This window comes from Ochlerotatus camptorhynchus, unplaced genomic scaffold (genome assembly GCF_037179485.1).
Source record: "Ochlerotatus camptorhynchus isolate MF236.1 unplaced genomic scaffold, CSIRO-AGI_Acam_v1.1 ptg000070l, whole genome shotgun sequence".
Taxonomy (NCBI): domain Eukaryota; kingdom Metazoa; phylum Arthropoda; class Insecta; order Diptera; family Culicidae; genus Ochlerotatus; species Ochlerotatus camptorhynchus.
This window is the reverse complement of record NW_027040560.1, coordinates 2,251,380-2,263,830: the sequence shown is the minus strand read 5'-3', so window position 1 is coordinate 2,263,830 and position 12,451 is coordinate 2,251,380. Positions and strand designations below refer to the sequence as shown.

Genomic DNA, 12,451 nt, shown 5'->3' with positions numbered 1-12,451 from the left:
CGGATGATTTTTGTTGGTTATGCGGACGGAAGAAAGGCGTACCGGTTCCTTGATCCGGACACGAATGCTGTGACAATAAGCAGAGATGCAAAGTTCGTCGAGGAGTTCTCGAAGGAGGAAGATATTCGTGAAGTTGTTCCAGTCTCGGTTGCAGTATCGCGACATCCGGAAACCAGTTCGGCGAAAGAAGGCTCCGGTGCATTTCCGGCGAAGAATTTGGTGGAGATAGATCGGTCTCCGATTCCGACGGTGGAGGACGAGGTTCCTGATGATGAATCAGTATCTACTATGGAAGATGAAGCGGATTCTTCTGACACCGAAGGGAACTTTGATACGGCGGATGAAACGGAGGAATCAGATTTCGAAGGCTTTCGGGACGAGGAGTTCCAGCGACGTTCGCAGCGAAGCACCAAGGGGAAAGCACCAGTTCGCCTGATCGAAGAAATTAACGCAGTGCGCATTCAGGAGGAGAACGAACCGAAGACCTATAAGGATGCGGTATCGTGTGCGCAGAAGGATCAATGGAGGACGGCGATGGAAGAAGAATTAGCATCGCATCGTGATTTGAAGACTTGGGAGATCGTCAAGCTACCGGAGGGGAAGAAAGTGGTTGGCAGCCGCTGGGTTTATAAAATCAAACGGAATGCCAGCGGTGAGCCGGTGAAGTATAAAGCACGATTAGTCGCGCAGGGGTGCAGTCAAAAACCAGGAGTCGACTTTGAGGAGGTTTATGCACCGGTCGTGACTCAAGCCACTTTCCGGACGCTACTGGCGGTGGCGAGCTACAAGAAGATGGTTCTGAAGCATGTAGATATAAAGACTGCCTACCTCAACGGGAGTCTCGGCGAAGAGGTCTACATGAGGCAGCCCCCGGGGTTTGCTGAACCGGGCAAAGAAGGATTCGTTTGTCGTCTGCTCAAAAGCATATATGGGCTGCGACAATCCGCACGCTGTTGGAACCAGCGAATGAACGAAGTCTTGAATGACATGGGGTTCACGGCTAGCTCGGCAGATCCATGCTTGTATGTTCGTGACGTCGAAGGTAAAAGTGTCTACATCGATGATGTTGTCATCGGATGCGACGATGAAGGGGAGATAGATCTAGTTCACGAAGAGATCAGCGAGCACTTTGAGACGACCGGATTAGGAGAGTTGAAGTACTTCCTCGGCCTGGAGATCGACCGTGTTGCCGGAAATTACGGAGTGTGTCTGTCGGGATACATTCAGCGCGTTGCTGAACAGTTCGGCTTGGGTGATGCCAAATCTTCTCGTACACCTATGGATGAAGCTTATGCTCGGGGCGACTTGGACAGTCAGCTACTCCCGGACAACGTGAACTACAGAAGTTTGGTGGGCGCCTTACTGTACATCTCCGTGAATGCGCGACCTGATATAGCTGTTGCTACTTCGATCCTTGCTCGGAAAGTTTCCCAACCGACGGAGGCCGACTGGACGGCCGCGAAACGTGTCGTCAGATATCTGCGTGGAACCCTTAACTGGAAATTGCAATTCACTGAATCTGCACCAACGCTGATGGGTTACTCCGACGCAGATTGGTCTGGGGACCACAAAACCAGGAAGTCAACATCTGGATTCGTATTCACCGTGGGCGGCACTGTGGTAGCCTGGAGAAGCAAGCAGCAGAGCATCGTGGCACTCTCATCAATGGAATCGGAATATGTCGCGCTTAGCGAAGCAACGCAGGAGGTGTTGTGGCTACAAAGACTACTTGCGGATCTAGGATTCGAGCAGAAGGAGCCAACGGTGTTGCACGAAGACAATCAATCGTGCATCGCCTTTGTACGATCGGAGCGGGTCGGTAAACGCTCAAAGCACATCGAGACGAAGGAGATGTTCGTGCGCAATCTTTGTGAGAAAGGAGAGATAACATTGCAATACCTTTGTTCGGAGGAGATGATCGCCGACGCTTTAACGAAGCCGCTGGGAACGATTAGAAACCGGAAGCTGTCGACGAAAATGGGATTGACCGAAGATGAATTTCGTGGAACGTCGGGTAAAGATTAAGGAGGAGTGTTGACGTCATCATAACTTCACCTTGCTAATCATTTACCTTTGTTCCATCCCTTTGCCATGACTGGCAGCCCTGATGTCAGTCTCAAAACATGAGAAAAGAGAACCACAACCTGTAAAACTTGAGTCTAATAAAACCAAACGGGTCCTTATTTTAGGAAGTTAATTTGACTGTTTTTAAGTTGTAATTCCCCGGAATTTCCCCACCAATCTTACGTTAGCCATTAGCTTTATGTCACTGTAAACCGGTATAGGGGAAAGAGGGGCAGAGTGAAAAGATGAGGCATAGTGAGTTTCCTGTACTTTGACTTTGGATTTCTAGTTGTTCGGAACAATTATGCTATTGAACCTACTACCAATTAATTTGTTTTGAGCGATTGGAAGTTTAAGCTGGTGCACGGGATGCTTATAATGCCCTGTTTACTATGCCCCCTCTTACCCCAAATAGTGAGAATTTGTTGTGATATATTTCTCTTTAAGACTCCCTATCCTTATGGAATGTGATGAGTACATCGTTCGCCAGCATCAGTTTTGCGAAAATACCGCACGGGTCGCGGTAGAAAGCGAAAAAAATCGACATATGGCCTACACCCTGTGTGTGTGTCATCCTCTATCCCTCACCCAGCCGGGGGCGTTGGACAAGTAGAACTGCGAATAATTTGATCAAATCTCATGCTCCGTAATGGTGCCCTTTATGTTGTGAAGACTAGTACTTCAAAAAGGGTAACTTTTGAGGCAAGACAGGGTGTCCTCAACAAGTTAAGGGAACATGATGCACTAGATGTCCACAACAGGTACAGCAAAACATCACATAGACGCCCTTATTCACACTAACTACTCAGGGGTAGAAGGTCAAGAAGAGCCACCGCCGCCAACTAAAGCTTGAACCGGGTACCTGGGACTCCCACGATATACCCGCGGCAAAGGTCAGCAGACGATGCCCTGTGCGTATTTCATGGCCAACAATTGAAACGGCCTCAACTCCTTTTTGTAAACAAACCATGTAAGGCCATTTTCTCGCGAACCGAAACCTGCATTCGTAAACCTAAAACACAATCTGGTAGAGGAGAATTCTCGCTACCTGTTCATTCGGTTGGTTTGCGTTGATGGACTTCGGTTCGCTACAAAATGGCCTTACAAGGTTTATTTACAAAATGAAGTTAAGGCCTTTTCAATTGTTGGTCTTGATTTAGTATGTAATATGTTTTATTTGGATACACAAAATGTTTGAAGCCATGCGTCATCTAAACCATAATTTGCATCACCACAAATACACTTGTCAACAATCTTCAACTGGAACGTACTGACCAAATCACTTCACCCGGTAGCGCATTCCCGATGCTTTCACGCATATTTTTCTCTCCACTCCAACCACACAACAACCAAACCTATCACTTTTCTTTTTCAAGACACTCCGTGCACAAAGCAATGCACATCGCAAAACCCTAACAATAGATCAGCGCCGTGCTCATCACCGCGTAAATAAACAGAAATTAAAATTTTCACTCCTCGACATATGGCCTACATCCTACTCAAAAATGACTCCAGATAAGTAATCTTCAAAAATCTTGGAACAGGTCTGCGGCTAAAAAATCCTGGCAGCGGTGGGATTCGAACCCACGCCTCCGAGGAGACTGGTGCCTTAAACCAGCGCCTTAGACCGCTCGGCCACGCTACCCTACATCTTCTTCTTGTGTTCAAAGCCGTACACAATCAAATCAACAGAATAATGAAAGCTCTCTTCATAGTGTCAATACATAACGCTTCTTTCTCACTCACACATTTCTCCGATCGGCACTTAACGTTATTTTTTTTCAGCTTGTGTAACGCACACATTTTCTCATGCACGTGAGAATCACGAATGATGAATGAGTCGGTTTTATTCTCAACCACAGTGTTGACAGTATTCCATATTTTATCTTGACTGGTTATTTTTATTTACCAGAGGCGTCATTAGGGAAATCGATCGATCCGAATTTTATGCACGCAAAATAAATGGCATGAACATCAAATGTGATTGTGAATTTATTATATCCTCTATACATACATGTTTCATATGAAAAATGTAATGGCAGTCCTTACAACGAGCTGTACGAACTCCGGATGAAACCTTCACAACACGGAGAAAAAATACTACCCAAAATTTGAGTTCTTTTTACTTAATTTTGCGTTGAGCCTCTCACTTGAACTCGTTATTGTTGTCAAAAAAGGGACGAAATATTCGACCCAATGATATAGTTCAGTCAAATGAGTTACTTTTGAGTAAATTGCATACTCTCACATTTACGTGAATTAAACTTAATTTAGTGTAGAATGTACTTAAGTAAGTATTTTTTGTTTGCTAGTGTTAAATGGAAACTACTATATGCGATTTACTCAAATTTGAATTATTGAGCTGAACCCGGGATTTGAGTTAAAGTACTTAATTTTGGGTAGTTTTTCGTCTCCGTGAAGATTATTTTCTACTCCCAGTAGTCCCAGTGTAGTGCAATGAGGAAACAAAATTTTGGAATGATTTTTTGATGATACCTCTTATCTTTTACTGGTTTTTACCGTTTTTTTTATATATGACCGAAAAACTAACGACCAGTAATAGAAAAGTTATGAAAATTATCGTTTTCAAGTTTGTTTTATAATTTTCTTCAATACTCAAAAACGGTAAGAGATACCACTCTGAAATTTGCACCAGTGAATGATATTATCCCGGAGTCAGATGAAAGACTCCAGGAATATATCGCTCTTTTGGGACTTTTTCATTACTTTTTAAAATACGTTAAATCCAATTGTGCTATTAATCTTCCTATCATAATTAGTAATTTCCGTACCGCAGAGTTCATATCAATTTCCTTCCGTACAGAGTCCGTCCGTCGTCGCCATAGCTATCCCTCCGGTTGTTCAATACTTAACTACAATCCCACTTACCTTCAGTTCCGGTTTCGCCGACTTGCTGGTGTTGCTGATGATGGTTTTGAACGACGCATGGATCTCATCGTACTGCACCTTGTCCTTGAAGCATCCGACGTTCTCCGACAGTTTCTTGATGGTCTTCTCGTTGTACGACAGCAGTGACAGGCAGAATGCAATGTCCCGCCACTGGCGCTGTTCGCTCGTTACCCGGAACCGCAGGCACAGCTTCTCGACCAATGATTCGATCTGTTTGTCCTTGTTGATAAGCCCGATTATGTACTGCATGATGATTTGGTACTTGGATTCTTCCAAATCGAGCGCCGGGTCGCTCAGCCGGGAAATGATATCCGGCAGGACGTTGTACAGAATGTTGGATTTGTTGGCAATTTCCTTGAAGAACTGCTCGGTGATGGTTCGGATTTCTTTCTCCACATCGACGATGCACATGGCCAGATCGGAGATTTGACCCTTGACGCGGATCATTTCGTGCAGGATGAGATTAGAGAGCATTTTGACGGCATTCAGGCGCAGTTCGACGTTCTTCTCGTGAAGCGTTGCGTACATGTGGCTGGTCCAGGGTTCGATCACATTCGGAAAGCGGAAGGTCAGATCGGACAGACCGATGACGATGTTGCATTTAATTTGGTTGTTTTTCGTGTGTTGAAGGATGTTCATCAGGAAGGGCATATTGTTTTCGCAAAAGGTGGACGAAACGGACATAAGGCGAATCAGGGTGAGGGTGCTGGATTTCTGCAGGAAATCGTCTTTGTGACGGTTCGGGTGCTTACAAATCTCTATTATTGTCGGTATGAATCGGGCCAGCATCGAATCCTTGTTATAGAGCATTTCCGTTTCGCAAATGTAGGTGATCTCTTCGGCGACGGTGTCCTCGGCCGTGGCACCACTCAGAAGTTCTTCCTCTTCGGGTTGTTCCTGCTCTTTGCCAGTCGTCCCGGAGAGACGTTTCAGTGCATTACTGGCCGATACATTCATCATGGCCTTTCGTTTGGGAGTCGTCTTGCTGACGGCTGCGTTCTTCTTTTTACGATTTCTGATCTCTTCCTTCAGCTCCTGCCGGTACTTTAGGTTACTGTAGACGTCGATGTCTAGGTAGATCATTTCCCGCATAGCAACATAGCCGATCATGAGGATGAAACGAGCAATCAGGAACGTTGGAAATGTGATAACGTTTTTGTGACCGCTCTGTGAACCCTGCGACTGACGATTAACTTCCTCCTGAGTGGCTCCAGGGATTTGCGATTGCAAGTCTTGAGAGAGGTGAAGGTTTTCCCGTTCACTAGGAAATTCATTTGCAATAACATGTAGCTTCTCGTAGATGGTGACCAGGATGTCCTGACTAATTATGTCCGGAGTGCTTACCATTTTGTAGATGAAATCAAACGTCTTGTTGCCGATGCTGTCGAAATTGGCAATTTTACTGTTGAAAAATAGTTTCACGAAAATGTCCGTCACTTTTCCCACTATCGACGAATCGGCTTCGTACCGTTTGTAGTATTTTAAACCGTCTTTCGGTTTTGCAACCGAGTTCATCAACAGCGATAAGGTGGCTGTGAAGATTCGGGGATCCTTTCGTCCCCGCTGCTCAAACCCAATGCTTTCAATCAGCGCCTGATTCGCCGTTACGACCGAGGGCTTTCCAGCCGATGCCATGATGAGCAATTGAAGTGCTTGCCGAGATTCGGAATCCGTTACATTTTCCAACTTTTTCGTGTAGATTTCAAACATGACCTGAATCATCTGAGCGTCCACATCCCCACTCTCGACCCATTCATTGACCAGCACTTCCATGGCCGTGTAGTGACCCATGGACAGCTTGACCATGAACTGGCACAAATTCTGCACCACCTTGACGTTCTTTGCTCTTCCCTCCAAGTCTACCTCCAGCAGCACTCTTTTGTAAGCGGCCGTCACGCTGTTGCGCTTGTCTGCATCCGAAGACCACACCAAGTACAACATTTGCTGCATGCCACACTCGGTTCCCTTAATTCCAAACAGATAGGCGGACGTAAAAAAGTCAATCGCTTCGTAGACATCCGTTTGGGATTTTGACATCAACATTTCCTGTAGCTTCGGCACCGCGTCGGAAACGATTTCCGAGAATCGAATAGAATCTTTCAGAAAATTTACTTCATTTTCGATTTTCTGAAACTCTTCGTTCAAGTTCGGACCGTGACGATTGTTGATGTAATAGTTCTTCAATACCGCCAGAAAGTAGATGCACTGCTGCTCCACGGTGAGTGTCTTTCTGGTTTCGGTGTTCCCAATGGCATAGTCCACCTTGCAAGCCAAGTGTACCAGCTCCTTGTACCTTTGGCCCTCTACGATGTCTCCAATGTCCTTGACCAGCGATTCGACATCGGCGTCGGTTCCGGTTAACTGTGTTGCTTCATCCGAAGAATTCTGCCGCGAGAGTTCTTCGGAGAATATTGGATACATCTGCACGGTTAGATCTTCCCAGTCTTCCTCGGTTTTCTTCAGGGCCGTATCCTGTTCGACCATCTTGTCGCGGATCTCCTGAAGTTTCTTATCAGCCTCTTCGTACTGGGTGCGTAGCTCGGCTAGCGATAGCTACGGATAAAGATGTTAATTAACCACGTGATCTGACGGGGGGAAACGAAATCTTTGACCTACCTTAGCAGAGAACGGATTATGCTCCAGGAATGCTTTAATCAGTGCGATGGCATTTTTCCGGACCAGCAGTGCCTTATCCTCCAACCGTTCGACGGCCCTCTCCAGAATTTGATGCCGCCAGCTCAACGGAACGGCATTGTTACGCTCAATGTGATGCCAAACTTGCAGCACCTTGGATCTTACGTGTGCCGCAACATCCATCATGTGGTTGAACAGATCCTGCAAGAATTCGTCTCGAGTTTCTTTCAACTCATCCGTAAGATCCTCTGATGTCAGTTCGGACACGATGGCTTCTCCCATGATCTGCAGGACACAATTCCGGACTACGTACGCATCCAGACCCAGCAACTCATCGCTCAGCATCGATAGATGCGGAATGATCAATTTTGGCGCCAGAGTTCCCAATTCCAGCAAAAACTGACTGAAATGACGAGCTGCTTGGGCATCCGCAACATCGGCCCCTAGTCTCTCAATCAACTCTTTAATCAGCACGGGATAGATGGTTGCTATTCCAAATTCCTCGTACAGCAGCATCACTCCTGAAGCGATCGGAGCAATAGAGGCTTCACACTGCTCCAGAATTTGCATCGTCCGCACAGGGAAGGACAAAGCATGATTGTACCGTTTGATCGCGGTGCCCAAAATCTGAAATACACTGTCCACCAGCTCACGATTCTTCACGTAAGACTGCTCCAACGTCCGATAACAAATGTCACAGACGACACTATCATTTGGAAAACAAAACGAAATTAGTGAGTACTTTAATCCATTACAAAACAATCCGACTTACTCAACAAACGATTCCTCGCACACCGGTGGATCCCACAGACGCTCCAGCGGGAGTTGAAACAAATTGTACAACTGAACCACGCATCGATACCGCTTTCTGTCCCAGTCCAGCGTTTCCAACTCTTCGTTGTCCTTCTTCTTCGCGCCTCCCTTCTTAAACAGTCCCATTCCTTCCCGTGCCGTGCTCACATGGGCATCGACCACTTTCACCAGTCCACCCATCAAATAGATTAACATTTTAACCGCATTCAACGCCGGCAATCGCTCTTCCCTCGGCAGATCTGCTGTCCCCAGATCATCGGCCAGCTTCTTGCCCAGCCGATCCACTGCAATGTACAGCAAATCGAACGCCCGCAGCAGACTCGTCCCCGAAAGCTGTTGTGCATTGTCGATCACCGAGAAGAACGTATCGAAGTGATCAAACACACTGAAGGGATCATTCATGGCCGACCGGGCATTCTTCAGAGCGTCCGGAATCTCCCGCGAGTCGAGAACGCGTCCAACGCAGTAGTTGTTTTTATCCGAGTTTAGCAGCTCCGAATGCCGCCGCGGTATCACAAACTGCCATTCCATTCTTTCGATTCCACTTGAACACTGAAAACTTCAACACGATTTCACTCCCGGATACATCCGCGACCGGTGCCGAAGGAAAAAATATATCAAATTTTACGTAAATTAGCGGAAAATTGATGAAATAAACAGACAAAACCGGAAAACTTGAGAAACGAAACAAAAAAACAGCCGTTTTTTGGCTTGGGCACGAAAGACGTTACTCGGCGTTACGAATTCGCAATCACCGAATGAGCGTTCGTGAGCGGAAGTGTTGCCAGCTTTGGGGAATAATAGTTGCAAATAAAAATAGGGTTATCAGTCGGTGTTCGATTTGGTAAATAATTATTTTCGTAATTATTGTCGGTCAAGTTGGACACCGGGAAACCACCGATAAGAGCAACCGTACCAGTCGTTGCCATTTGCGGCACTATTTTACTTACGCACAGCGTTTCCATTTTGGCACACACTCCACACCGGTCGTTGCTATCAGAGTCATAATTTAAGTTACCGTTTTCCACACCGGCAAAACAAACTTTTGGCGTTTATTCAAAATAGCAACCGTACGGTTGCTCTAAACCGACATGACACTTAAACTTAACTCTGATCGAGAATCCATAACGGCGGATTCAAATGTGCAAACCAATGCAAACCATAGAAATGTTTTTTCTAGATACAAATAATTTGTCCGAAATAGATTAGACACGAACTAACTCATAAATTGTGTACGCGTGTTTGTGGCTAGGATAAAAAATTTCCACGAACACGGCGGTAGATGTCAGTTTTGTGCTTTGATCAGAAACTTCTTTGTATTGCGCGTTTCACACCAAATTAAACTAATAAGCGCGTTTTCACTTATTAAAAAGTGTGATAAAACTGCAAGTTTACACACTTAAATATTTTCGCCGAGATTCCAACAGCCGAGTAATTCTGCAATTTATTTTACTGAGATTCAGTAAAACAATTGCCGAGACTCAGCTAACAAATAATATTTTGCTGAGATGTCAGCTAACAACCAGATATTTTTCAGAGATATCAGCAAAAGTAAATGCCGAGGTAATCGGATTTTGTAGGTTTTACCGAGCTAGATTAAGTGTGTACGTCTAATCGTATTGGTGTCTTCGGTGCACTTATTCCTTCTCTGCCTTCCACTTGCGAGGCTATTCAATCTCTCGGCACAGCAATGTGAGTTCCCCTGCCGCTTATCTGTTGCCAGTGCACAAAAAAGGAGATAAACGGAATGTCATAAATTATCGTGGAATCACCTCCCTGTGTGCCTGCTCAAAACTGTTCAAGATTATCATAAATGGTGCTCTGTTCGCACGCTGCAAAAAATATATCGATACAGAACAACACGGTTTCTACCCGAAGCGCTCCGTGTCCACGAACCTGGTGCAGTTCTCTTCTAACTGTCTGCGATGCATGGATTCAGGATGGCAAGTCGATACTGCGTATATGGATCTAAAAGCTGCATTTGACACGGTGGACCATAATATCTTGCTGGCCAAGCTGGAGATACTTGGCATCTCGTCAACTGCTGTGGATTGGTTCAGATCTTACTTGGTGAATCGCTATGTACATGTCAAGATTGGCGCGTCGGAATCGGATGTTTTCTCAAACAACTCGGGAGTCCCGCAAGGCAGTAACCTAGGACCGCTACTATTTTCGATCTTTTTAAACGACGTCGCTTTGCTGATACCATCAGGATGCCGCGTTTTCTATGCAGACGATACGAAAATCTACAAAATTATCAAAAGCCTGTCAGACTGCTGGGATCTCCAAAATATGTTAGGTATTTTTGCTGACTGGTGCTCAAGAAATTTGATGAGTGTTGGTTGTTGTGTCCACGGTATGGGACAAAAAAGAGAGAGTGAGTCAACTTGACTCAGACTGTGTTCCATTTGGTGAATTTTCACTTGAATTTGACAGATGGAAAATTTTCAAATAAACCTACCAGACTTAATTCTGACAGACTAGGAATCAATTTTGACAAACACCTTCTAGAAGAGCAACAACTAAGGCTCTGAACCATTTGGTGGATTATTTTAACTTTTGGTTAAAATTTGACAGATGGAAAGTTATCGATTAACCCTGCTATCCGAGCGTGGTTACTTCTGACAGATAAGAAGTTAAATTTTGACAACCTTGGCTAAGTTCTTCTCGAAAACCGATCGATCGACAGCACAGGGATTTTCGAACATAGAAAATAACTTTCAAAATTTCACTTTTAACCACGAGTTAAATTTAAATTGGCAAATGGTTCACAGCCTAAGAGAAGAGGTGACAATACAGGGGCAAAAATGAACCACTTTGAATGTTAAATGTGAACCATTTCGTGATTGGCTGATTTGATGTCCTTAAGATAGAGATAGACATAGATAAAGATAGCGATAGAAATTATAGTCAATTGTCACCTCTTCCTCTTAGAGCAACAACAAAGGGATTTTCGAACATTATAATTTATTTTCGAAGCGTCAAATTTAAGTGAAAATTCACCAATAAATGCATAAATGCGAACCATTACTTGACCTTACCAAAAATGGTATAAAATTGTTTATAATCCATTCTAAACTTTATCTGAAATGGTTATGGAACTTTACGTGAAAGTTTGTGTGATAAAATTTTAACCTTATGTATTATGGTTTTTTGGAAGTGAACCTTACAAATAATGGGTTGTTAAGAACCATCACCATTCAAAATTCTTGTTTTCTCCATATATTTTCGGAAAAGGAATTATATAAGAACCAGGGGGTAAGCAGGGGTAAGGCACTCTGGCACATTGTGCTAACACCAGGCCAGGGCGGCAATCAATTTGTGGGGCCGTGAACCTAAATAGAATTGACAATCAGTAACTGTTCCGTTGCGGATGTCTTGGTTTTTTGCACGACATCTTTACATTTTTTAGCAACTGTTCCTCCTGATTAGCTATGGGCAATCCGCTCCCGAGCTGTTCTATAGACCCGATTCTCTCAAGTGAGCTGATGAGCCGCGGTTCATTTTTTAGGAACCGCGGCTCATCAGCTCACTGATATCCCAAGTCTAAACCATTCAATCCATCACTCATAGCGGAGATTTTCAGAAAAGGACTGCGTAAACCAAGACGCGCGCACAATATTTTTCCTGCGTCCCAGATCATGAATTTCTTTGTTAGTCTTAATTTACTTGGAACTCTTCACAGGATATCTTCGCCTTTTTTTAGTTCAATTTGAATCATCCTAGAATTCCATCATAATTCTTTTCTATATTCCCTTAAAATATTCTTGAAAATATCTAAACTTTTCCAGTAACATTCTAAGAGTTCTTAGCATTACCTCTTGTAATCTCTTATAAATCACTCTCTAATTCCACAACTCCCTCAAACTGGCAAGAATTGGCTCAATTTTGTGTCCATTTTTCTCTAAGAAATTCTTAAAATCAAGAGCAAATTTTCATTATGTCGTAAGTAACATTCGCACCGATCCGAGAAAAATAAAGTTTTGTTTTGATGACCGAAAAGTTATTCCTATTTCCAATTAAACACATA

At 44.3% G+C, this 12,451-nt stretch overlaps 1 protein-coding gene and 1 non-coding gene across 3 annotated transcripts in view; both read right to left on the bottom strand.

Annotated features, from left to right (window-relative positions):
* Cap-D2 (CAP-D2 condensin subunit) overlaps window positions 1-9,092 on the bottom strand; it is a 29,388-nt gene extending 20,296 nt beyond the window's left edge. For both annotated transcript variants that reach the window (XM_065217068.1, XM_065217069.1), the window contains exons 1-3: window positions 8,381-9,092; window positions 7,591-8,314; window positions 4,954-7,527 (exon numbers count right to left, since the gene is read on the bottom strand). In XM_065217068.1, the coding sequence (XP_065073140.1) occupies window positions 4,954-7,527; window positions 7,591-8,314; window positions 8,381-8,952 (3,870 nt within the window). In that variant the 5' untranslated portion in view covers window positions 8,953-9,092. The remainder of the gene's footprint in view (window positions 1-4,953; window positions 7,528-7,590; window positions 8,315-8,380) is intronic.
* On the bottom strand, window positions 3,628-3,709 carry TRNAL-AAG (transfer RNA leucine (anticodon AAG)). Its single transcript has one exon. It is a non-coding gene; the product is annotated as a tRNA-Leu (tRNA).
* Window positions 9,093-12,451: the final 3,359 nt, after the last annotated feature.